This window comes from Vanellus vanellus, assembly GCF_965231255.1.
Source record: "Vanellus vanellus genome assembly, chromosome: 9".
NCBI classification, from domain to species: domain Eukaryota; kingdom Metazoa; phylum Chordata; class Aves; order Charadriiformes; family Charadriidae; genus Vanellus; species Vanellus vanellus.
In genome coordinates, this window is record NC_138914.1 from 23,227,562 (window position 1) to 23,254,493 (window position 26,932).

At 36.3% G+C, this 26,932-nt stretch overlaps 1 protein-coding gene across 1 annotated transcript; it reads left to right on the forward strand.

The window, feature by feature from the left end:
* The first annotated feature begins 88 nt into the window (after positions 1 to 88).
* Positions 89 to 26,274, forward strand: PPARG (peroxisome proliferator activated receptor gamma). The gene is made up of 6 exons (XM_082487681.1): positions 89 to 314; positions 2,151 to 2,320; positions 3,248 to 3,386; positions 13,942 to 14,141; positions 17,970 to 18,420; positions 25,816 to 26,274. Exons 1-6 carry the CDS (start codon positions 95 to 97, stop codon positions 26,061 to 26,063), a joined length of 1,428 nt encoding a protein of 475 aa, XP_082343807.1. The 5' UTR covers positions 89 to 94; the 3' UTR covers positions 26,064 to 26,274.
* The last annotated feature ends 658 nt before the right edge of the window (positions 26,275 to 26,932 follow it).

Consider the following 26,932-nt stretch of genomic DNA (forward strand, 5'->3'; position numbering starts at 1 on the left):
AGACAACTGGACCTCAGCTTGGGCCTGAACTCATTACAAAGATAACTAGCTTCTTTTAAAATGTCTGTTTCTTTTTTTGTTTTCAGGGATTACAATGGTTGACACAGAAATGCCGTTTTGGCCCATTAATTTTGGAATTAGTCCAGTAGATCTGTCTGTGATGGATGACCATACACATTCCTTTGACATAAAGCCATTTACCACTGTCGATTTTTCAAGCATTTCTTCACCGCACTATGAAGATATTCCTCTTGCAAGAACTGATCAGACAAGCATTGATTATAAATATGATATCAAGCTCCAGGATTGCCAAAGTATGCTTTTCATTTTCTTTTTTTTTATATTTCCTTCATGTTCATATTTGCTTCATTCTCTGGAAAGTGTACTATCAGCATAAGGATTTAGAAGTATTCAGGTCCCAAACACTGGTATCCTGTGTCATCAGAGATGTCCACAAGATATTCTTGCATGGGGAATAGAAAAGACAGAATACACATAGCAGACCTTCACCCTTCCAGAGCAGCAGTTGGAGATTAGGCAAGGTATCATAAAATATCTAAAATGACATTAAACACCTCTTATTAGACACATGAACCCCACCTATTTGTTTCTGAAACCTCCAGTCTCCTATTCATGTATCTTGCGTGTAAATTGTCCTTTGAAGCTCTATGCACACAATGCAAAATAAATATCCTGGATGTTAAAAAATGCCCCAGCATGCATAGTATAGTGATTATTAATATGCGTAGCTTTTAAATTTCAAGCAGCCTAAGCAACTGATGGAGTAGAAATACTGGCTACATCTGGGTCACAACATTGGTATAACTTTTATCAGTGTTCCTAATGCCGGCATAACCTTGGAGCTTCATGGGCTAGTATTATTTATATACTATGAAAAACACTGCTGTTTCGCCAGTTACAGTAAAAAAAAAAAGTACACAGAACTCTCCTTTTAAGAAAGGAAGTGACCTATTCTTAAATAAGTTGTTACTGCATTCCTGCTTAAATTAGGAATGTGAGGTTGCCGTGCCTGGAACTTTTTAAAGATCTGCTTAGCCTGCTTAGATCTGACATCACTTTTGTTGGTAGTAATCTGTACAGGAATTCTTCCTGGGAGTTCTTGCTAGGAAAATTGTGGTATTTAATTTTGGTTGTACAGCGAAGCAGGTGCTGTGTACTTATAAAATAAATTAAAAGACATTTTTCCAGCTAATAATTTATTTTTCTTTTGTTTAATTAGAAATGTCCATAACACTTTAATAAGAAGCTAGAGAGTGCAGTAGAGTCTAGGTAGGATAAATCCTCTTTGTCTTTACTTAGATAATTTTCCACTTTTCTCTTTTCTTCCTAGTGTATACAGGAAAGAAAACTTTTTAGTTTGTATAGTGTAGCCAGTCTGGAAAAGAAAAACATTCACCTTATTGTAACACTATGTCAGTTACTTTGCTCCTGCAACATGATCTGATGTAATGTTAGAGTGTCAATTGTTACAGGTTTCTTTTTTGACCAGTAACGATTGATTTAAAGATGCCATATTTGGTTGTTTGAGCTTGTTCAATTTTACAAATTGCTCTCTTAATTAGAAACTTTCTGAAGAGAAAATTAATCTCTAACTGCAACCAGAATTGGACAGTGTTCCCCAGGAGAGAGATAAATTTCTTTGAATATCCAATATTATATAATCCAATAATATATTATTCAATGTATAGGTCTGTTAGGTACTTAATTTTATTTTTTTTTAGACTAGATTAGAAACTCCAGTCCATCTCCCTGCAGTAGTTCTGAACACCTTAAAGTAATACAACCAGATCAGGTATTGAGAAAAGTAAGGCCTTTCAAGTATGAGGTCTCCACATGTAAATTTTTTATAACCCTATCTTCAAATCATTCCACACTATGGAGCTGAAAACTGAATCTGTAATACACTTTCTACATCAGAATCTGCCTCTTTAAGGTTTTTCAGCCTATATACTGCCAGTGAAATAGCTGCTTACAGCCTACATCCCTTTACATCCTTTGTTGTGTATTATGAAGCAGACTATAAGAATCCTGCTGTCTATTGTGATTGCTTATCATTATTCCTTGATTTTTCTTCTTCTATATATTGCATTATACTTTGAGTTTATCATTTAAATATTCTCTATACACAGGTGCAATCAAATTGGAGCCTCCTTCCCCACCCTATTTTTCGGAAAAAGTTCAGTTGTACAATAAACCACATGAGGAGTCTTCCAGCTCCCTTATGGCTATTGAATGCCGTGTGTGTGGGGACAAGGCCTCTGGATTTCATTACGGTGTGCATGCATGTGAGGGTTGTAAGGTAAGCTGTCACAAATGGATTTTTTCTGAAGTAAGATTTGATACTATTTTCATCTGAATAATCACTTGGTAAAATAAGAGATCTGTGCTTTTTAAAAAAAATTTTAGGTCTTTAAGTAAATTGTTCCACAAATACTTTATGACTTAATAAGTGGGAGATTTTTTAAATATAATTTGCTCTTTTTATTATTTATGTTAATGATCTATTTAATATTTTTGTGTATTTCTTCTACTTTTGTCAGTTGTGCAATTATATTTCATTCCTGCAAAATTAGTTCAGCACTTTGCAAAAACAAAGAAATAGAATAGATGAAAGAACATAAATTCTCTTTAAGTACTCAGGCTCAAAAAGGAAAACAAATATTTTACATAGAATGAAAAAAGACTTAGTTGGGAAAGAAAATTTAAACAAACAGATAACCCATAACCTTTTTTACTTACTTGAGATCAAACTGCTGTTGGCAGAATTTTTGGTTTGTTGCAATTTTTAAAAAATATTTCTGCATTGGTAGTGAACTTTAAATTTTTAAAATGTCATGTTCACTTTATAACAAATTGTCCCATGAGCAGTGGAACAAATGGAGCTTTGCCTCCTTTGGCATAGCATTCTTCACACTCAGTATGTCTGTAGGGTTCCCAGCTTACGTCCCTAGCGTCCCTTAAACCCCATTGCTTCCCACAAGCTTCCCGGATATTTCAGTTTTTTCCCCCTCTGTCAAGCTAGGTTGACTGTGGTGCTAAGATCAGAACAGGAGCACAGCGATAAGCAGACAGTATGATCACATGAGTCTTGCTTCCTTAGGAAATCTGTCAAAAACAAAGTTAGGTTCAGCATGTCTACGGAAAGGTACTTTGTATGTATAGAGAAGTGAGCCAATGACACTGGCAGTTTCTTGCATCTTTTTACACGCTTTTATGTTTACTCCAGGGCTTTTTTCGAAGAACAATCAGATTAAAGCTAATTTATGACAGGTGTGATCTTAATTGTCGCATCCATAAGAAAAGCAGAAATAAATGTCAATACTGCAGATTTCAGAAATGCCTCGCTGTTGGAATGTCACATAATGGTAAGTGCACATAGCATGTTTTAAAACAGTAATGTTTCATCTGAAAAATAACATGAAACATTAATCTGATTACTGAATGTGCTGCTTTAACATCTAGAGTCTTCTGTTTCTTTACACCAGGCAGTTTAGAAATACGTATCCAAGAGATTGCCTCTGAGTTTAGGAGACTATGTATATGATTGGAGATTACTTTCAGTATAAAAATCAGATAGGTACAGATCTGCACTTATTGATATAATACATGATATAACGTATGAGTTGGTTTTACTCTCCATCATTCTTGCTCATTATGCTGTTGGTTGTTCTTCCTGAACATATTCCTAGTGTAATTGTTATTTTTCAGGTCATTGTCTTATTTTCTGACAAGACTGTTTTGCATGGTGTAGCTCAATATCTCTTTCCTGTAAGTGGAAAACTTAATTATGAAAAATGGACTACAGAATTTACTGAAAGTTTGTGAATAATAACAACTTGAATTTGATGCATTGGACAGTTACTGAGGACTGTTAGCATCACTAAGTTACCACTTCCTCATACTAGAACAGGACATAGGTTAAATGAATGGGCCAGCCCCTGCACTGTTTTAAAAAAAACTGTCCTCCTCCTTCCTAGGATACCCACATCTGGGCATAGATTCCAATGTGTGGTAAGTAGGAGTGTAGTGTTTCTTAGCATGCTCGTTCAGCTGTCGGCCTCTCATTGTATAGTGTGTATAGCTGTGATTCCTGTGTAATATGCACTGTCTGAGATCTCCACCATCCATAGGTGCATCTCCCGTCCCATCTGTGAACTGTAAGCAGTGTTTCCATTTTGAATATGTTGTAGTCTTAGATTGCAAAGGTGTTTGCAATTGTGTATGGTTCTGCAATTGCCTTCTCTGCTGTAGGTAACCAGATAGCATTATGCATATCGTGATACTGCTCTCTTGTGTAGATTTTAGAAGAAAGTCCCTCCAAACTTTAAAACTGACATATCAATTCATGTGGAAATACTTACGAACATTTGGAGAGAAAGACATAATGAAGATTCTTTGCTGCCTTGCTTTGGCAAAGTTGAGTAAAAACAGGAATTAAATGTCATAACATAGAGACTTATGTAATTCTAGGGGTAAAGAATTGCAAACATGACTGGGAAAATAATTTCTCTGTGGTTTTTTTAGAACTTTCATTATTTTCATTATAAAAAAAATGAGTGCACTGTCCCCAAGAGGAAAGCTTAACCGTGGTTTGCAAAGTTAATACATGCAGTGAATGTAAATTGGTATGGGAAATGTTTTGCTAATAGAAAATATGGTTTTCAAGTTCCTGGGATGCAACAGTAACACTTAAAAATAAATCTAATTTTGAAATGCTACTGTGGGTATTTTTATAGTAATTCAGGAGGTTTTATTATTATTATTTTCAAGGTGCATGCCAAATTTGCTCATAACCTAGCAACACGGCTTCCAATTATGTCAATGGGAACCATGTGCAGTTCTGTGAAGGAAAGGAAGGCCAAGACCATTCTCTCTGGCTTAGCAACATAAAGGGCCCAAGAAATATTTTTAAAATTAACATTTCACCTGCCATTTTTTCCTGTTCAGCCACTGCCAAGGCAGAAACTGTGGCACCACCTGGGGTCATGGTTATTATGGGTGTCAGGGGGAGGCACAGAGAGGAGGGGGAAAGGGCAAAGCTGTTTGTCCCAGGGCTTGGAGGAATGCTTTCATTTGCTCTCACCATGAGTTCACCTAACAGGGAGCTAGTAGTGTTTATATTCAAGTATTGGCTTCTACATTTGCCTTTTTTGCCCACTCTGGTCACATTACATTTCATGAAACACCACCCTCATTCCTCCATCATTTATAAACAAACAGATTTATAAAAATGAACTACATTTTGTCTTTGAATACACAGGCCTATATAAAGAAGCATGCAGAAATGCAACATTGGATGTTGTCAACGACACTGAGACATTTTTATGTTATATCTGCAGGTTAAAGTACGTCCACTTGGGTAGTGAAATTATCTGAATTTTAAATGCTTGGAATCATAATGTGGATTATTTATGTCTGAGGATTCCAATCTATAGCTGTATTTGCCATAGATGTGTTACTGCAAAATGAATAGGGCACTTAAAAAAACAGGGAATGCAAGGAGGTAGTTAGCAGCTACAGCCACATTTTTTCACGTATAAACGCTACATACCACTTGGCTGAAGGTTAGAAAAGACAGTAGTGTTCTCATGCTTTGAATATTGTTTTCCTTTCCTTCTCTAGCCGCAGTGCTAGAGAAGTTTAACCCTTAACTGCTCAGATTGTATTCTGAAGTACCCCTAAACAGAAGCTTGGTTCTTTAATTTTAGAAACTTGATTAATTTTTTCTCTTCTGCTAGAAGTACTATTTATATAAAACCAACTGCTGTAATGGGAAAAAGAGCACACAGGGCAATATGTCTTTATCAGTTCTGAGACCAGTGAATTGCTCAGTCTGGGCACATACCTGTCTGAATTTACTGGAGGCATCTGCCCTGGCTCTATCTTCCATTTTCTAGTGTAAGAAACTGTGTTTATAGTCTATCTGGGGCTCATTTATGCTCAGAAATAATCTAGACAATCAGAAGAGTGCTATACAGAATAGTCTATAAGCAATCGCAATGACTCCAAGCCATAAAATGTGGCATGAGGATAAATATTCTAGTTTTTCCACAAAAGAGCACAGAATACAAGCTAGCCTGTAGTGTCTTACTATATTCACTATTGATTTTATATCACTGACATTTGGAGAATGCTGTAAACGCATGTAAATAAAAAATGGCCCAAGGAAGGAAAGAGAGATCATACTTTCCAGCTGCAGGCATATGCCCAAACTGGCACAATCTTGTGAAAGAAAATGCCACCTGGACCCCTTCCACCCTTGCAGCATGAGCAGCACCACCATATTTCCAGATCTCTTATACCAGCTCGCTGCCTTGTCCCTGCCCTTTCTGCCCCTACAGATCCTGCCTCAGTCCCCTTCTCAGGCTCCCAGGAGATAAGGAAGCTGGGCCTGCTGTGAGGGTAGATGGAGGAGAGAGAAGATAGAGTAGCAAGGAGGACAAGTGGTGCAGGGAAATAGAAGACGAGGCCAGGGTCACAGCAGGGATGTGGAGAGAGAAGCAGAAAGGGGACAAGATCCCGTCCTTTACATTTTCCACAATCACCAGAAATGCTGTGAACTCTTATCCACCCTGTGAACTCTTCTTTTTCCACCCTAACCTCTGTAAGTATCACCAATCAACTACTTCTTCTCTCACCCAAAATCCCACTTTCCAGATTCCTTCTGTAAACCTCCTGGTGCCTGACCTCTTCCTGACTTTTGTCTCAGTCCCCTGAAAATGACAAGGACTTCTCCAAAAGGAAACTACTAGGATAGTATGACAAAATTGAATTTTGACCCAAATTTTGCCTGCAATGCTAATAAACATTGAACAGAATCTGCTGCAACTAATATAATGTTTTTAAAAATATATTCTAAGCATTAAAAAAACCTGAAAACTATCCTTTTGCCTATCAAATTATAAGATAGGAATGTTTGATTCACAACTCTAACTTTATGTTGTTAACAAATTGTTTATTTAAAAATCTATTTTTGGGTCCTCATCACCTCATATTTAGGAAACTTTATTCCCATAATTCATGAATTTCGTCAGAAATCTTCCAAGTCACATATTTTCATGAAATAGGGACAGTGTTTAAAAGTGGATCATGAAAGATCTAATGCTATTAATCCATCCTAAAACCATACATTTAGAAAGAAACAAACATATGCAGGAATGAGAGACTGCTAATAAATGTACAATCCATACAAAAATAAAGATGCATAACAAACTTTACCCCAAGCACAGTTTTCACACTCTAAACACAAGAAAATATTGTGAGATTCCTGAGAGATTTCATTATTGCCAGATTCTTTTATGTAGAATTCTGATATTATGATGCTAGGCAACAAGATACACCCTACGGTTTTATCTAGTAGAAAGACCTGTGAGATCTCATTTCCCTTCTTAGTGAAGTCAATTCAGGAATTTAGAAGACTCGGTCCCATTTGCTAAATGCAAACTCTGTTAACATTAGTGGCTGTTTTGCAGAACTGGCGTGATCTGATAGCTGGCAATCCCGCTCAAGCGCGTGGTTGAATCAACGATGGGTGTTCTAGGCCAGTAAGAGATAACCCCGCTATACTGCTTTGATTAGCTAATCAGCTGGTGCGTTCTTTGATAACAACAGGTAGTTTGGACTGATTTGACATTGATGTAATAGCTTTTCATGCTATGAGTAAGCTTTGTTATATCTAACTCAATTCTGAATGCAGTATGCAAGTGTTCAAGAATAGAAGTGAATGCTTACAACCTATTTTACCATATAACAACATATGTGCTAATTCTCTTTCAAAGTAATCTCAGCATTTTAACAGGCTTGCCTATAATTCAGTGTTACCTTTGGCAGTAGAACTTACTTATTTTGCTGTTTGTGCGGGTTTTTTCCTTTTTCATTTGCACAAAAGGAATTCAAAATAATGTCTTTTTAAAAAGAAACCAGGCATCTGATCTTCATAGAAAAATTAGTATCATGAAACCCCATGCTAAACCTATGCCAAATATTCCTTAAAAATATACAGCAAATTCCTATGCAGCTTTAATCATGTATTGTTTGATGTAGTCTTCCTCCACGTCGTTGCACTTTAACTCCAAAATAGATTATACATAAGGGTGCTTGTGTCCATAAAATTTAGCACAAATTCTCAAACACATGGAAACAAAAAATTAGCTATAATTCCAACAAGAAAGAGTACTGAAACAAAGCAAAGTAGCAAAGTAATAAATAAAACCATCGTCTTTGAACGGTCATGGAGAACAGGAGAGGTGCCTGAGGACTGGAGGAAGGCCGACATCACTCCAATCTTCAAAAAAGGCAAGAAGGAGGACCCAGGGAACTACAGACCGGTTAGTCTCACCTCTGTCCCTGGGAAGGTATTGGAGCGACTCATTCTGGATGTCATCTCCAATCACGTTGAGGAACAGGAAGTTATTGGAAGTGGTCAACATGGATTTACCAAGGGTAAATCGTGCTTGACCAATCTGATAGCTTTCTATGATGTTATAACTGGTTGGCTGGATGAGGGGAGAGTCGTGGATGTCATCTACCTTGACTTTAGCAAGGCTTTTGACACTGTCTCCCATGACATCCTCATTAGGAAGCTGAGGAAGTATGGGCTAGATGAGGTGACAGTGAGGTGGATTGAGAGTTGGCTGCGGGACAGAACTCAGAGGGTTGTGATCAGCGGCACAGAGTCTAGTTGGAGGCCTGTAACCAGTGGTGTCCCCCAGGGATCAATACTTGGTCCTATTTTGTTTAATATATTCATTAATGACCTGGATGAGGGGACAGAGTGTATCCTCAGCAAGTTTGCTGATGATACCAAACTGGGTGGGGTGGCTGACACCCCAGAGGGCTGTGCTGCCATCCAGCGTGACCTGGACAGGCTGGAGAGCTGGGCAGAGAAGAACCTAATGAGGTTCAACAAAACCAAGTGCAAGGTCCTGCACCTGGGGAGGAAGAATGCTAGGCACCAGTACAGGTTAGGGGCTGACCTGCTGGGAGATAGCTTGGAGGAGAAGGATCTGGGGGTTGTGGTAGACAGTAAATTATCCATGGCCCAGCAATGTGCCCTTGTCGCCAAAAAGGCCAATGGAATCCTGGGCTGCATAGGGAAGAGTGTGGCCAGTAGGTCGAGGGAGGTCATTCTCCCCCTCTACTCGGCACTGGTGAGGCCACAACTGGAATACTGTGTCCAGTTTTGGGCTCCCCAGTTCAAGAGGGACAGGGAACTGATGGAGCGAGTCCAGCAAAGGGCAACTAAGATGATTAAGGGCTTGGAGCACCTCCCTTATGAGGAAAGGCTGAGAGAGCTGGGACTCTTTAGCCTGGAGAAGAGAAGGCTGAGGGGAGACCTTATTATGGCATACAAGTATCTAAAGGGTGGGTTGAAGAAGGATGGAGCCAGGCTCTTTTCATTGGTTCCAAGTGACAGGACGAGGGGCAATGGGCACAAGTTAGAACACAGGAAGTTCCGTTCAAATACACGGAAACAGTTCTTTACGGTGAGGGTGACAGAGCACTGGCACAGGCTGCCCAGGGAGGTTGTGGAGTCCCCTTCTCTGGAGATTTTCAAGCCCCGCCTGGATGCAGTCCTGAGTAATGTGCTCTGGGCAATCCTGCTTTAGCAGGGGAGTTGGACTAGATGATCTCTAGAGGTCCCTTCCAACTCTGATGATTCTGTGATTCTGTGAATTTTATAGCACTTTTCATGCAGAGATCTCAAAGAACTTTTCAGGAAAATAAGTATCACCATCACAAGCAAAATAAAAATAAACGATAAGATAAGAAGGCATCTACTCTAAAACTATTGACAGTAAACAAAATATGAACAGTATGATGAACTCCAATGCAATCTGTAAATGAATGGAAATAATTTTATATTAGAAGCACCGGGGCTTACTTTGCCAAGGTAATTTGGTATCCTTCATTGAGGACAGATAAGCACACCAGAAATGTGATTCTGCAACACCCTTAGTCAATCTTATTTTCCATTAAGAAAATAAACATGATGTAAGTTGTCATCTATTATAAATTCTACACCAGTGCTATTGTAAACTTTTAACAGACAACTATCAACAATACGTTGTTTAGCAATACCTACCAAATTGTTAGCACAAATACTGCAATTTACTTTCCAAGAGACTCTTGGACAGGAGACAAAAGACTTTGCACAGGAACCAGTATAAGATAAGGGGCATATTTAGAAAACATAGTATACATACTATGCTGTCATTTTGTACTCAAAACTAAAAGTAAGCCTATTTTATACTGGCAGTATCAGTGCAACAGTGGATAGATACATTTATGTTGAAAACGGCCATAAGTTTTAAAAAAGAATCTATCCCCCTCGGTTCTGGGAAACTTACTTGAAAAAAACAAGCACTAGTCTATTCATCCAGTTATGAATTTCTAGCAAGATGTTTGTTACCTGTCTGGTTTCTGTTCTTTAAAAGAATGCAATTATACAGCTTAGTCAGTTACTCTCTAATGACAAAAAAAAAATAAATCTTTGTTTTGAAAATCCCTGATCTTTTCAATAAAATCTCTACATTAAACAATTCTGTTTCAGTAATCAGTGACATAGCTGGTATGTTATTAAGAATGTTCCAGTAGATCCTTGATTAAAAGAGTGGGGGGAAGAAAAAAAAAAAGGGTGGGTGGGGAGAAAAGAAATTCCTATTGTTTTTTTATGCCTTGGAGAAGTCTATAAACTATTTTAGAGCTAAGTTAATATTAAAACATAGGAAGGGAAAGCAATATACTGCCCCCTTTTTTTTTATCCCTTGTTGTAAAAATAACCTTGATAAAAGGGAGTCTTACGCTAGTGAGATTCCAGATTATAAACTTGCTTCTGTAAACCCCAACTCTCAAGAACAAGCCCACAACAGAATCATGTCTCATAGTGGTGTTCAGTAAAGCTCCATTTCCGTAACGCTTAAAGAGTTGTATGCTTACAGAATTAACTTATGAAATTCATATCAGGCTATTAGGGATGCATAATTTATTGAAAAGATATTATAAAGATTTTATATATAATGTTATAAATGTATTCCATAAAAAATATCAAAGTAGGATTTATCCTAACAGAACATTTTTGTGGTCCAAAGCACCTAGTTCCTGATATGGCTGTGAAATCTCTCAAAGGACACATTCCTTGGAGTTCCGAAGTATTCCTTACTATGTGTTAAGAAGTCTTCAGGTCATAATAAGTTGCACTCCACATATTTCTGGAAGTGATCAACATTTTATAGACGTGGGCAACTCTGATCTCCCTTTTTTATTAATAGTCCTTTATACAAGGCTAATATTTGCCTTGCTTTCTTTCCAGATTAAAAGGTCCATTGTTGTAGTCTGAGAAGCCTTGCTAGACTTCACTTAGGTCTTCAGTTTGCAAATTCTTCCTAAAAAAAAAATGTTGAGGAGGAGATGACTTTGTTGGCAAGATCCCGATCAGAAGCATCAAAGTATCACAAGATCTTTTCCATTGATGAAGCTATTGCAAAATGCACATTTGAAAAGGGGACAAATTAATCATAAAACATAATCTTATGAATGCCACAAATTTAATATTAAATTAATATTAAATCTGAAACCAGGTTTAATGAAGAACATCATAGCTTTTAATGAAAATGTGAATTTAATAAATGTCTAGCTGCACTATTCAACAGGGACTTCTAATTAACCTTTAACGCTTTTACTAGCTATATTATTTTAACACCTGCTTGACCCCACATTTTAGTTATGCTTGCCATCCCTTTAACAACTTCTTACAATACGTATGTTATAATACATTTTAGCTTTATTATTTTGACAACAGTTTGATTCTTTTTATTCAATCATTGATTAAGTATCACCAAAAAAAATCTGTAAATGCTATAAAATATTCTCAGTGAGTTTTCACTCTATTTACTTTATTAAATACTTTATTATTCATTCATTTTACATCTTCAAGAATGTCTAAAATGCATATATTAGTATCGCAGGTTTAATATTCTCAACATTCATACAAGTTTTTTTAAAAAAAACTCAAAGGATTTGTGTTAACTAAAAGTAAGAAATTTTAATAGTGAGAGAATACATTTTAACTGCAAAATGAAAAGGCAAAAATGGTCTTGATTCACAATGTTCATGGAAGCATACGTAGCCTTTGTAGTTATGCTGAATTTTTTTGTCATTTTATTTAGGTTACACTAAGTACAAATATGAACTCTCCTTTAGTTTGATATCAGGTTTTTTATACATCAGTAACATTACCCGATGTTCATCCATTCACATTACTTCTTTAGAGAACAGTGTCAGTCTCTTTTGACTCTTTGTACTATGTCATAAACTAATACGAAGTTAATAATTTTTCTTTAAATGTTTTGATCCCAGAAATAAGGAGGGCTGGCAGTGATGTGTCCCTGAAAATTATTGTTAGTAGCTGATTAAGAATACTTAGTGTTCCCCATGAGAGAAGAAAAAAAAAATATGGCATGGTATATATGATCCAAAACAAATATCAGTTGGAAATTATTCAAAAGTTCCCATATGAAAAAGTACAAGCAACAGACATTTTCAGGGGGGAAAAAAAGAATATGTTAAATTTTATCTATTCATCTAGTTCTCCTTTCATGATGATTTTTATTTTGACATATGAACTCTAAGAATACCCAAGCAAATAAGAAATATACAGCATGCATCTGCGTTTCAGCAGACTGCGTTTGCTGAAAGGGAAATGTAGGACACTTGTCTAAATAACTTTGTTTCTACAGCCATGAAATAAGTGAACCGATCATTAAATATAACATATGATAACATACGATAAATGTTTTTAATATGATTTTTGACGCATTTATTTATTCCTGAAAAGTGTCATTTCTCTCCATCAGCACACTGCAAGCATCCTCATAAAAGGAAAGTGGCTCGTCATTTCCAAAATAAACATCCCTAGTATAATCATTCATACGTATGATCTTAACAGCCCTTTTACTTTATTCAGGGAAGGCACTTACTGCAGAAAAAATATTTCTAATATTTCTATTTCCTCCTAAGGCCAAAATGCAAACCCTTATTTCTTCCTTCTGTTTTTCATTTCGATGCTCTTCTGTTCTGTTTTCATAAAACAAACTAAATTATGTTTACTGAAATATCATATGATAAATCAGTCTTGATCTTGATGGCTCATTTGAAATATTTTCCAAGTCAGTCCCCATATGATTAAATAGTGTCTTGGATATTAAGTACATAGGTGTAAAAGCAGGAGGTTCACAGCCTGCCTCACGTTGGTATTGAGCAATTGTGAGATCATATGACTAGGTATATGACCTGTTCTTTCAATATTGCATGCACATAGAGTTACCGTGAAGAACTCGGCCTTTTCTGGCTTTTTTATTCCCTGCACAACCTTCTTTCTCATTCCTTAATTCTTTTGGTAACATTTTCTAGCACTTGCTATGTTAAATTCTGTTGAACTATTTAGGAATTTATTCCTGCAAGGCACGTGAGTATTTTGTTTCTAAACAAACGAAGAATCTGAGATCCATACAGTGATTTGCTCAAAACAATACAAGGTGGAACAGTGGTTCCTGCCCTAAGCCACCATAATTTTGATATCTTAAAGATTCTTTACATTTTATTTAGATTGGGGGTAGAATCAGTGTTTTTCACCGACTTTGTCAGGTGAGCGGATAATAGTTTTGCATTTCCAAGCAAGATATTGTAATATTACTCTTTCCAAATTTCCTCTCTGACATTTCTTTGTTTACATTTCTTTAAAGCACTTCAGTTGTTTTGCCTGTATTACTGGAGAAAATCATCTTTCTCTTACTTGCCCAAGTACTGTTTCAATAAAAATTTGAAGAGCTCGTAGCAAAAGGTGACATAAAGAGCTATTAAAATATGATTTTTTTTTTAGGTGCAACTATAGCTATAGTAACTGCTTGTCATCTTCTTCAGCCATCAGGTTTGGGCGAATGCCACAAGCGGAGAAGGAGAAGCTCTTGGCAGAGATTTCCAGCGACATCGACCAGTTAAACCCTGAATCTGCTGATCTACGAGCACTTGCCAAGCATTTGTATGACTCATACATAAAGTCCTTCCCTCTGACCAAAGCCAAGGCGAGGGCAATCTTGACAGGAAAGACGACAGACAAATCAGTTAGTTCCCTCTGTTTTGTTTTGTGTTTTTTTTTTTTCTTTTGAGTAAATGATTTACAACATTGACAACACATATTGAAAAAAAAAAAAAAAAAAACAACCAACTGCTCTTGGCAGTTACACATATTTCAAGCTGTGTCTGAAACACAGGAAATGTTTTTAGATAGGATAAGTAAACATTATTTGAAAAAACTCCAAGTTCACCTAATAAAATACTTGAAACTGGTACAAGAATTTGAAGGTCATCTTAACCTTTTTGTATTCTCTCATCCACTCTTCCCGTTTTCCTTCTCCTTCACCAAAGGTTATCTTCCACACCATCTGTTTGAGGTGGCTATCTAGCTGTCAGGAACGGGTTGCTATGCTATTCAAGCATCCCTATCACAGCACATTATTTCAGCATATTATCAGTACTAGCTGTACCCAAAGGAATATTCCTTTTCACAAGTGTCAATGATTCCCAGTACCAACATCATGGTTAGCCTTAACTATGATGCTTATTCTTACGATGCTCTGATGACTTCCTGCATTTAACTGGGTTATCTTGCATCAGATCAGTATCCTGTGTTAATGCAACTTCAATTTTAGGAGAATGTACAAGACAATATTTCAAAAGTAAGGAATAGAAATGTGTGTATTTGATGGTTGCTTTGGAAACTTCACTGGCAATACATAAAAATCTTCTATATCAGTGAGAAGGAGGATAAATAAGATCTGATAATTATGGTAGGTTTTAAATTTTGGCACTAAAGAACAAAATAGTTTCCCGAATAACTATAAATTTGGTATATTTTCTAGAATGATCAGCAGAAATTTTATTGTCAAGATTACAACAGAGATTGTATTTTATTTTAATAATTTCAAAGACAAGAAATAATTTAGAGGGTTTTTTAGGATTTCCTTCTTTAAAGGCAGTTAAAATCATAATTTAAATATTGTCCCTAATTCGGTTGTAACCTCGTCATAAAAATTTGACATATGGTGCACACTTACAATTTGAGTAACTTTTTTCATGGAGTATATCAAGTTTGAACTAGCATAGTTTATTTATTCTGCAGAAAGATGATATGCTAAGTCCACTTAAGGGTCATGGCTTTTTCCATGTCTCTCTGCAGTTCCCTCTCTATATCAGAAACATAGGTTACTGGGAAAGAATTAATACAGCAATTTAGGTTTTTGTAACTGTGTTCTTAATAACTATGGACCTGCATTGGGAAACAGAACAGAAGTGGGGGGTGTAATTATATATCTTGTTTACTCCTCTTCATCCTAAAAATGTCATCAGGAGGCTTGCTCCTTTTTTCTACAGCTGCCCACTGTGCACACTCTGGAATGTAACAGAAGCTTGAGCAGGGTTACCTATAGTCCTCTCATCTTCCGTTTTTCCAGATGTATGTTTAGAAATCTGGGAAGTTTGTTTCGGAGGTCCCAAGTGCATCCACAAGTCCTACTTTTGTTCTGTAAGGTTCTATGAAATTGTGCTATAAACCAATTGGCGTGTGGATTGCTGCTCTGCTGTACTGGGTACTAAATGAACGGGCTGATGTAACTTGGTCATGTCTGAAAGTTACACTAATGCAATACTTGTGCAGTAAATATATAGTATGCTGTCAATGATGTTCTACTTTTTTACTGAAAGTTTTAAAACTTTGCCATGTTAGAATATAGCAATAAAACAATAGACATAGGATTCAGCTTTTCATTGCTGTAAATTTTCAAGTCTTTTTAAAAACAATAACACTGAAAGAGTGACACTCGGTATTTAATGGTTACAGCTTTTATGTTATTTGAGCTGTAATGGACTTTGTGCTTTGGAATATCAAACTGCTTACTATGGGCATAGTTTAAATTTATGTTATTTTTTAATTGCTATATCATCTGCATTAACTGAAGATGATTGGATATGCTAAATGGGTGTGTCAAAACTACAATGACTAACTCACCCTCTTCTGGGATATACAGTGCTCATTTGACATAAGATTCTACTCACAATGTTTATCTGAATCTTTATATTAAAATTTTCTTTAGCTATTTTGAACTCTTTCTTGATTTTCATCTTCTAATGTCAGTAGGCTGGTGACATAGTATAGTCTTGCTAAGGTACATGTACATGGACATGCATAGAACAGATAACTTTTTCTTGTACTTGGTGCTCCTGCTTAACGTTTTCTAGAAAGAAAAGAAAGGAATGACCTAAAACATGCATTTTAAAAGTGTGCTCTACAGTCTCATAAATTCCACTGTTTTGCATATGCATGCATATACATAGGTACAGATATTTATAAAATGTTTTTTCTGCTGCCAAAATAGCATTGCATCTTGAAAAATACCTTATCGTCCTGGCTTTTTGCTTTGCAGTGTTTATTTTTTCCATTTCACACCTAAATCCTAGTGCAAGTGGAAAAATAGTGTTATATCTCAGACTTACTGAGCAGAATCTCATGTTCTGGAGCTCTGTTTGCCCGTGGTTACTGTGAAAGTGACAGCACAAGTTTAATTGGTCTTGTAAGCAGCAAAATATTGATTTAACTAAACCATTTTGAAAGCTGAAATCCTCCTGTGTGGATACCATTATTTCAGTTCACAGATAGGCCTCTGCTTTCCAAGCAGCTGGATCAGTTAAAGACAAAACTGCCAGCTGTCATCCCTCCCTCGCTTCCTAGGGAGAGAGGATCGGAGCTTTGCATTCAACAGCCTGGAACAGATGAGCGAACACTTTCCCAATCTCCATCTGCAGAACTATGGGAGGTGGGAGTAGTAACCTCTAGGTGGTGGGTAGTGATAAGCAGCTGCGGGCAGTATCCTCTTCAGAAGGCACCACCAGACATTAAAGAAAGTAGCAATTTCCAGTTTTAAAAATTCCGTAATAGTTTATCACTGAATAGACTTCAAAACTGGTTTAATGAAATAGGAATAGAATTTTAGGAGTTTCCAGAATCTGATTCTGTGGGAGAGGACCGCTGACTACATATAGGAAGGCTTGGATTATTTTTGAATCTGGTCTGCAGCTTACAGGGAATATAAAACCATGAGAATGAGAACCCATGTGAATAAGGCATTAAAATCTGTAATCATAAAAGACCTTAAATTTAAAAATGCATTTCTCTAGTCCAATTGTTGGTGTATAATTCCTTGAATTTTAATTAATTAATCAAGTATGTTAACAAACCTATTAATATCAGTAGATACTTGTTCAGTGCAGCAACGAACTATTTAGTATTTACCCTCTAAGGAAAAGATTCTTCAGATATATTAAAGAAATCCTCACTTAACCACTTCTTTAAAACCAGAAGCTTCTTCTGCATATTCTGAAACAGATTGTTTCCAGATCCCAACGAAAGTTTTCCTGGCACTACTTTTTCTAATCTGCTTTCAAAATTGATTTATTCCAGTTGAGTTTATTTCACAGTCAGACTCATTCTTGTGTTCTGAATTGTGCTGCTGCAGTTTGTATCATGTTATTTGTGTTTTCTTTCCCATTGACAAGTTGCTTGAGTTTAAATACATCCTAACTTGGTTATTTTAAAGGAATTAACAGCAAAATGTTAAATTTATCAGATAATCAATACCATAAAGTTGATATTACTTGCAGCAGTTTCTAGAGGGCTAGAACTTGAAAAGTACATGACAGTATGTGAAGTAATCAAAATGTGAATATTTGCATTAATAGGTTTATGATGATTTAAGGCCTTTGGGTCAACTATACTTGATATATTCCTAAGTGTTTTCTGATGAGTTGTACCTCTATGTGTTACTTCAGTTTCTCAGGATTTAAATTTTCATAGAAAGCACATTTGAAAGTACATTGTCTTTTCCTTTTATTTTTAGCCCTTTGTTATTTATGACATGAACTCTTTAATGATGGGAGAAGATCAGATCAAGTGCAAGCATGTGTCACCACTGCAGGAGGAGAACCAAGAGGTAGCAATTCGCATTTTCCAGCGATGCCAGTTTCGCTCTGTGGAGGCAGTGCAGGAGATTACAGAATTTGCCAAGAACATTCCAGGTTTTGTGAATCTTGACCTGAATGATCAAGTAACTCTCCTGAAATACGGGGTCCATGAGATCATATATACTCTCCTGGCGTCTCTGATGAATAAAGATGGAGTTCTTATATCTGATGGACAAGGATTCATGACACGGGAGTTTCTGAAGAGCCTGAGAAAACCTTTTTGTGACTTTATGGAGCCCAAGTTTGAGTTTGCTGTGAAGTTCAATGCACTGGAATTAGATGACAGTGACCTGGCAATATTTATAGCTGTCATTATACTAAGTGGAGGTAAGTGCTGTCTTATTTCATATATTTAATCTAATAGAATTGACACTTAATTCCTGTTCAAACACGAAAGTTCTAAGCACTGTGGGATGGAACTGAGTTTATTTACACATAGGTTTTTTTCTATTACTTTTCAGCTTTCTTGATGTTGTTTGTCTTTTTTTCAGTTTCAGGCAGAAACTGAAAATGTAAATGACCTGATATTAATGATGGACCTGGAAATACCTGCTGAATCAGCAGTTCAGTTAGTTAGAAAACAAAATCGGGACTATCTTTCTGAAAATAGGAAGGGTGGAATTTCACTGGCAAGAGCTTCTAAAAGTTAAAATTCTGCATGAGGATTTTTTAAACCTGCAATTAGATTGTGTGGCTTGCTAATTGTACACAAACAGCTTTGACTCCATAACAATTTCAAAATACATGTGGCATTTGGCTTACAGGATTTTATGGTGGGTTTTTGTTGTTATTTTTTCATTCATGCAAGGGTTTGTTTGCCTTTAAAAGAGGGGGAAAAAGAATGCATTTCTCTGGAAAACAATGGTCTCCTAATGCCTCAGAAAAACAGGCATTGTGTGTCTGTTCAGATTTCCTAAGCTGTTCTGTTTGTATTAATGCTTATGCATTATGCTTTGAGCAAAGCATGAATCTGAAATCCCAGGTATCAGACTACATGCATTCTAACACTTGATTAAAAAAGACACTGAGTCTTCAGCTTTTTTGAAGACAGTCAGTATGGTCTGTCTGAGTGTGAGGTGATGTAGCTATTATATTTTGTGAATTAGCGACTGCTACCCAGGTTTAGTTCACTTAGAAACCTTTCCACTGAGAAGCTGAGATAGCAGAGATACATTTCAGGTCACACTGAAGGTCTTTTACTTTGGCCAATACCATCAATACTGATTTGTGTGTATTTTGGCTTAGAACAGTACTGCAGATATCAATGGGAGGAATGTGCTGAATGTTCTGAATTCAGATCCTCCACAGAGCGATGCGGAGTATTTTGTTATTAAATTATATTTAAGCAATCAAACACAAAAACCACATGCTATTGTTCTGAAAACAAACATTCCATTGAGAGTGCATTGTTACGTATAGCTTCATTTAAAATCACGTACAATTACTTATGGCATTGTGCTTCATTCAGTAAAAATGTGGTATCACAATATGGTTTATTAGACTAACTAAATCCACTTCAAACAAGTACAGTTCCCAGAAGACATTTTCTTGTGCAAACCTTTGAACACAATAATCCCTGAGGACTCTGAATTAATTCAGAAAGGGAGAATATGTTACTGGTATATTTTTGGTTGGCTTTGATGGGGGAGGAGAAATTATACAAGCCTATTAGGGCACTACACAAACCATGCCAATATTTTGCATTTTCCAATATAATGAAATTTGACAGATGAGAAACAGGCCTCTCAAAAACCACTCCTAATTGAAAAAAGGGAACTTGCAATCTGCAAAGCTAGGTCTGCTATGCTTCACTGATGTTTGGTTTACCTTAGAGGAAATAGGTATGATGTAACTAATCTTACATTTTAGATCTCAGGAGGACAATGATCCACACCAAAAAAAATGACTACACTCAACCAGATTTATCAACACGTCTTTTTTTTAAGAATAATTTGTAAACAGAGATCTGTAAAGAACTACCTGGATTTGAATAGTTAGTTCTTAAATAACTCTGAAGCAAATCCATGTAAATATATAAATCCATATAAATGTAAACCAGTCCTTTCTAGAAAAATCCTTTAATTTCTTGATAACAAAGATCTCTCACTATCTTTATTCAGAACTGGTTTTTCGGTTTGGTTTGGTTTTTGGTTTGGTTTGGTTTGGTTTGGTTTTCCAAAAAAGCTTGATAGTTATTTATAAAAAAATAGTTTATATTTTGAAAACAATTAAGTATCATGGTATTTACAGCCAAATATGATATAAATTGAACTGTATGCATTCTGTGGGACTATAATATCTTACATGATATGGAACTGAAATCCTATTTCTCAGATGTTTCAGGTGCTCTTGTTTCCGTAAGCAACCTGGTCTAGCAGGAGGTGTCCCTGCCCATGGCAGGGGGTTGGAACTAGATGATCCTTAGGGTCCCTTCCAACCTAGACCATTCTATGATTCTATGAACCTAACTTCTGTAAGAACTATATGAATATTGAACCAGGATGATTTAATTGAAAATAGTATTACAAAACCAGCTCATATTACCTCAAGGACTTTACTAGCGTACTGTAACGTTTAAGTCACTTTAAGAAATCCTGTGTACAAATATATTAAAAGAAAACCAGTTTGTGAAACAAAAAAGTATCCCAGCCAAACACTCTAATTCTAAGTGAATCTGTCATTGCCTAGCAAAATTACGTTAGTTCTGCTGGCTCCTTCGTTGCTATCTCTTATGCAGCTCTAAAAGAAGAGAGAAGGGAAAGAAAAAGATAATTCCAGCTGGAACGTTGCATGTAGAAAGCTTTTCATTGTGAACTAAGTGTTTGGAATTTGCCAGAAATCCTATAAAACAGTTCAGCCGCTTGATATTGGACGAGTTGCTTTTGCGTTATATGTAAAAAGGCAAAATGCCTATATAACAGGAATAAGAAGCTGACAAATTAGCTATAATAGCAACAAAATGAAAGTACTCCCACTTCCACAGTCAATCATTGTACTGTTTCTGAGCTGCTCAGTGCAGCCTCACTCTGTCTTAATGATTCCAAATGTTACTTTGAACTCATTATTACAAAGTTGAAGAGTTGTTCTTAATGTTGGTATATTGCACTTTAAAATAATACTGTAAATGACAAAAAAATTCTGTTATTCTGAATTTAATGCCGATGAGGCAGAGAGACTGTGTGTGTGAGCAGTAGGATATTACCTTGTTTTTACAAAAGAAATGCTTTATGCTGTTAACAGCACTGCCAAACTCTCATTACAACATTCTTTTACTTATGGTAACTTTGGAAACTACGCTTTGGTAAAATGAGACTTGGAAAACTTTTTTCAAGGAGATATTCTTTCTCCCTGTTGTATTCCTCCGTGCCACTAAGGCATATCCTCAGCCACTAGTGAATGCCATGGTATATATGTTAAATAACTTGATGCATCTTTAAAAATACAAACTATACCTGAGCTGAAAATGAAGTCTATCCTAAGAAGAAGGTTTAAGAACAAGTCAGATGTCTGTATTTGGGCAGGAAAGGTAATAGTCCAAGCCTTATTGGGATAATCCACATTTGTAAACAGATCAAACTCGCCCAAGCCAATTGTTGTCAATTAAAAAAGCTCAAAAGTTACTTTTGTAGCATGTTACATATGGTGGATGGACTTGAACTTTTGTAATTTATCTTCTGCAGTGTTTAGGGTACAGTGGTGTTTGGGAATTGTAGCAGGCTATACCTGTAAAGACCCAGAATCTGTTAGTTGACATGGAATCAAACTAGTATTTGAATTTAGAAATGTTGCTACATCCACTTCTTCTGTTTTCTGAGTGTGTTCTTTCCAGTAACTTTTGAGCTGTGAATTCCTGCTGCTTGTTTAAACACTATATTCAATAATTTTGCTACAATCTGAGTTCAGCAAAATTTGAAGTTTTATCACTGAATAGTACCAAGAAATAGTTCATATTTGACTGCTACACAAATACTGCTGTAACAAACCTGTTAGAACACAGAAAAGCTTCCTAATCAGACCAAGAACTGCAGATAATCACTGTGGGCTTTGAACCGAAACCCTGATGCCTATAATACATGTGACAGTCTCAGAAGAAGAACCTCAAACTGCTGAGTCATATCTGCCTCAGCAAAAGAAGTAGCACAGTTGTTCAGCCAGCCATATCTTTGCCTGCTTTATCGTATTCAGATTTTAGAATATGCACCTAAAAATGCAAAATGCATGTAATCAAAGATATTAAAATATAAAGGCACAGGTAAAGGCATTCCGTTGACAACTTGTGAGAAACAGAAAAAAAATTGTAATTATTGTTAGGAACATGAAAGAAGCATCCAAATATGAAAGTAAATAAACAAAATATTTTTCCTGGAGATAGTACAGAACATCAATTTATGCAAAGTCATACTGTTGAAAGTCCAAACTAAGGGGCTATTAGCCTATCCTTGTTGCCGTGATCATTTTCTTACTTAGAACAGCTTCCTACAAAATTGTCAAACCAAATGAAACAGCCATATGAATGAAAACCTAAAGAAAAACTGAATAAAGAAAAGTAATAGCAAAAGGAGAAATGTGGTAGTCTCTTGGCATACTCTGAATGGATAAAAGGCAGGTCACAAATAGCACATTAAAAAAGCTAAACTTTCATTAACAAACTTCTGTATCTGAGAGGTGTAAAAGAGGTGTCCAGTTCGCTTTTAGTCATCTCTCACCTTAATAATTTCAACTCTCTGTTCTTTGGCCCTCTGTAACTTAATTTCATTGTATCATAAGAATGTCCTGCTACAACTCATTTGATTTTGTCTTTCACTTCCCTCATCAGTTCCCTTTGCAGTTTTCTCTGTGAGCTTTCAAAGAGCAATTCTGTCTTAGCCTCTTCAAAGGCCTCCACCACGGTGTCATATCTCGTTTACTCCCATTCTATTTCTTCCTATTCTCTATCTAAATTTTTCTCAAGGCTTTGTATTTTTTTTCCACAAGCCACATCTATCTGGAGCTCCTCACTGCACAAAACACACGTTTTGCTACAGTAACCCAATGAGTCTGGAGCGTAGATATTTAAGAGCACCTTAACAACTTGAAACATACCACAATACCTGTATGTTAAAGCTTTTGCCTCATTTTTTTTTTTTCTGATTTAGATATGTTTCTTGGAACAGAAACAGCATTTTCCTCTGTAAGAAATTTTTACTGAGAAAGTACAGCAAACTGTCAACACCCAAAAAATAATGTCCATTTCCTGAAGTTCTCATTCATGAAAAATCTCTCTTGCCTTCAATGGGAATTTTCCTTCCCCTTGAATTGGCTTATTTAAAAATAACATCTTATGATCTCCTAGGCTTTTGTCGTAGTCATCTTTTCTGACTCTAGTTCCACTGGGTCATTATAAAACCATTAGACTGGGTTTTTCAAAGGAGCTTAAGGATTTTAGGTGCTTAAGTCTCACTGAACATCAGTTGACCTCGGGCACCCAAATTTGGGGAGCTCCTTGGTAAGTTCCAGCCTCAGTACTGATCTCCTGGGTTTGCTTCCCGGACTCTAAAGTTGCACTGGGGAGCACAATATTTGAATTGGGTTTCACTTCTGAAAAACTCACACCCTAAAAATTCCCACCATAAAAGAAGCAGGGAGCAAATGGAGATTAATCTCAGAGGAAATCAAGGCCACAGTCTTTATGCTTTTTGATTTTTTTATATCACTGTACACTGAGTCATACCCAGCTAGTTCAGAGTTCATCTGCAACACAGAAGTAAAATTTAAAGCTATCGCAACCCAAAGCCAAAATTATTAACAGCTTTGAAGTCCTGAAATTTGGGAAGTTTCTGAAAGATATAAAGAAAGCAGATAGATTTTGCAGCACATGTAATGTACTTACGTAATCTAAAAAGAAATATCTACAATTTATCAAAATTTCTCTAAGTATCTTTTAAAAATGACTTGCTGATATAGCCGAAAGAAATTATAAAAAGGAGCTTTTTGCCTGGAGACAATTTTCTGCTCGCAGATATTTACTTACAGACTTTCTGAACCATATTTTATGGTATTGGCAGTTGAACAGTATAAGTAAGTGATCTCTGCAAGACAAGCACAGCTTATTAGCATGGAATACCAAATGGAAAGAGTGGCCAAATGGGTCACTGAGTCCAGTCACCTACAACTGAAAGCAGTCGCTTCATAAAACCACCATCAAACAAATATCAAGCTCCATGTTCAATCTTGCCGTTATTCCTGTTTCTGAAAAGCTATCCCCAAACCTCACCTCTTTGAGAATTAACTACCCTGTCCTAATCAGTGACCTACATATATTCATGGCTTGTGTGTACTCGTTTGTTTTCATGCCAACTTTGCCTTTTAGTTTACACTGCAATTTTTTCCCGTGAAGTAAAACCCTGATGTATTTATAAAGAGCTTTGTTTTCTCTCAGCCTTTTTTCTAGTATACAACACAAGCCAAGCTGAGTTAGTAGAACTGGATGCACGGAAAGGTTACTAAGATGATAGGAAATAACAGCCTATTTTTAAATTTTTAATATAGATCAACCTCTTGTCCTTTCTCAAATTGAAATATTGCCTTAGGGAAGTAATTTAAGGCTAGCTATAGGCACCGCTTTTTATTGATCAACCTATGAAATTAAATTCATAGCAACACAGCAAATGTTATTGAAATTATTGACTGTTTTTTCATGGAACATTCTGATAATCAGAATGGTTACCCAGTAATAAAGTAGTTTAGCAGTAACAAATTACTGGTGGACATTATCATATGTGAGGATTTAATAATGTTAAGAAACTTCATTAATTTTCATGGCTGTAGAATTAAATAATTTATTACCTCAAGTTAGAAAGCAAGTGTTACAAATTATGTTAAATAATAATTGCAGCCACTTAAGAAGGTATTTGGGGGCAGACAGAAATAACAGAACAGCTATTATTATGAAAGATAATAACGGTTAGAAAAGAAAGATTTTGCTTCTTGCCAAAGAATAAGATATGTCAAAGATAATCCTGGACTCTCACAGCTGTGGCAGTGCCTGCAGCTGACTTTGGTTGTAAACATCCATCCCAGTTTCCTCCATATGGAGGAGAACTCTCTCTTGGCACAAGTCCAGAAAAGGCATTTTCTGTAGAAGCCACATCTAGCAGTCTTCCACTGCCATAAGAATCTGTGGCTAAGCTGATGCTAAAATCTTAGCTGAGACTTCTTAATAGCAACTGGAAGTTGGCTGAAAAACTGAACCTGTGATTTCTAAATCTCCCAGGTTAGTACGACTGCAGAAGTTGAATTCGTGCCTTTATTTGGATAGGCTAGCATCCACCTTAGCAGCAAAAATTTTAATGGTAGCAACTACATGCAAATCCATCTGAGTATAAGTTGATTTTCCAAAAGTGAATTACCTGATACAGACTGTTTATTCCCCAACTATATCTCGCTCTCCCATTCCACAAACACTCCCAGTTTACTGTGGAAAATGCATTGTAGTATTGTATAAACCTGTCTCTATATCTGCACCACACAAATGCTTGAGCTGTTTCTAAGACTACTTCTAAAACTTCTTGGAACAAATTCTAGTAAAATCTTACAAATAAATATATTGAGAAATTGTCAAACAGTTCTCAGGAAGTGCCGTATGTAAATGATTAACATAGTGAGAAATCTTTAACAAAATAATACGAGATCTATGTTTCTGTATTCTTCCTAAACTTAAAACTCCCAATTTTTTTTTCCTAGATCGCCCAGGTTTGTTAAATGTGAAGCCCATTGAAGATATACAAGACAATCTCTTGCAAGCTTTGGAGCTCCAGCTAAAGCTGAATCATCCAGAATCATCACAGTTGTTTGCAAAGTTGCTTCAGAAAATGACGGACCTCAGACAGATTGTAACGGAACACGTGCAGCTGTTGCAAATAATAAAGAAAACGGAGACAGATATGAGTCTTCATCCACTCCTACAAGAAATCTATAAAGACTTATATTAATGACCATAGTAGTTCTAATCCGCTGACATAATGTATGTTCTTCAGATTGCACTATTTCTTTGAGGGAAAACTTTGCATACCTAAGAAATTACTGTGAAACAGCATTTAAAGAGAGAGAGCTTAGTATAGTAGATCTATTTTATGCATATTGTTTATAAAGACACATTTACAATTTACTTTTAATATTAAAAATATCTATATCATGAAATTGTTGGCAGTATTTTCAGAATTAATTTTTTAAACTATCTTATTTCTTAAAATTGCTTGTCCAGTATGATTGATGCTTCACTGAAGTTGGTTAAGCAGGCAGTTAAATTTTCAACTTAAAAATAAAAATCTTTCTCCTCAAACATTTCTAGGGAAATGTTTTAAGTATTATGTTTGATTTTGTGCTCCCAAGGCAGCAGCAAAATAACAACAAAATTGAATCACAGATTAGTGTAACTTCCTGTGAGAGCTTAAAAGCCAAAAGTTAGAAATGTCAGGTCTGACAATATTTGTGCCTAGTGTAACATGATTTTACACTGATAGAGCTCTGTAAAGAGGTCTTAGTGTAAGTAAGAATTAGGCCCATCATTTGTGGGCAAACCCAAAATGCCATTTCATGAATTAATTAAGGAATATGCACTGCTCATCACTTAGGAAGCAGAATATTTTCAATGACTGCTCATGCAAGTGGAGCAGCAGCCTGCATGGCGGCGGCATGGAGCTGTCCCCCCTGGCTCCGAGGTACATGCCACGACAGGTAGTGCTCGTGCAGCTTTCAGTTACTCTGTTGAGTCTGCAGTTGGAATAGGTTTGGACAAACCACTTGGTCTGAGACCCTCCCAAATTATTTGACGAACTACCATTGAACAACATATTCACTC

What these genes read in the sequence shown, in the direction of transcription:
- PPARG (XM_082487681.1), top strand. Translation starts at nt 95, where the DNA reads ATGGTTGACACAGAAATGCCGTTTTGGCCCATTAATTTTGGAATTAGT. An exon ending in ATGCATGTGAGGGTTGTAAG is followed by an intron (nt 2,321 to 3,247) that starts GTAAGCTGTCAC and finishes TGTTTACTCCAG; the next exon opens with GGCTTTTTTCGAAGAACAAT. An exon ending in TGTTGGAATGTCACATAATG is followed by an intron (nt 3,387 to 13,941) that starts GTAAGTGCACAT and finishes CATCTTCTTCAG; the next exon opens with CCATCAGGTTTGGGCGAATG.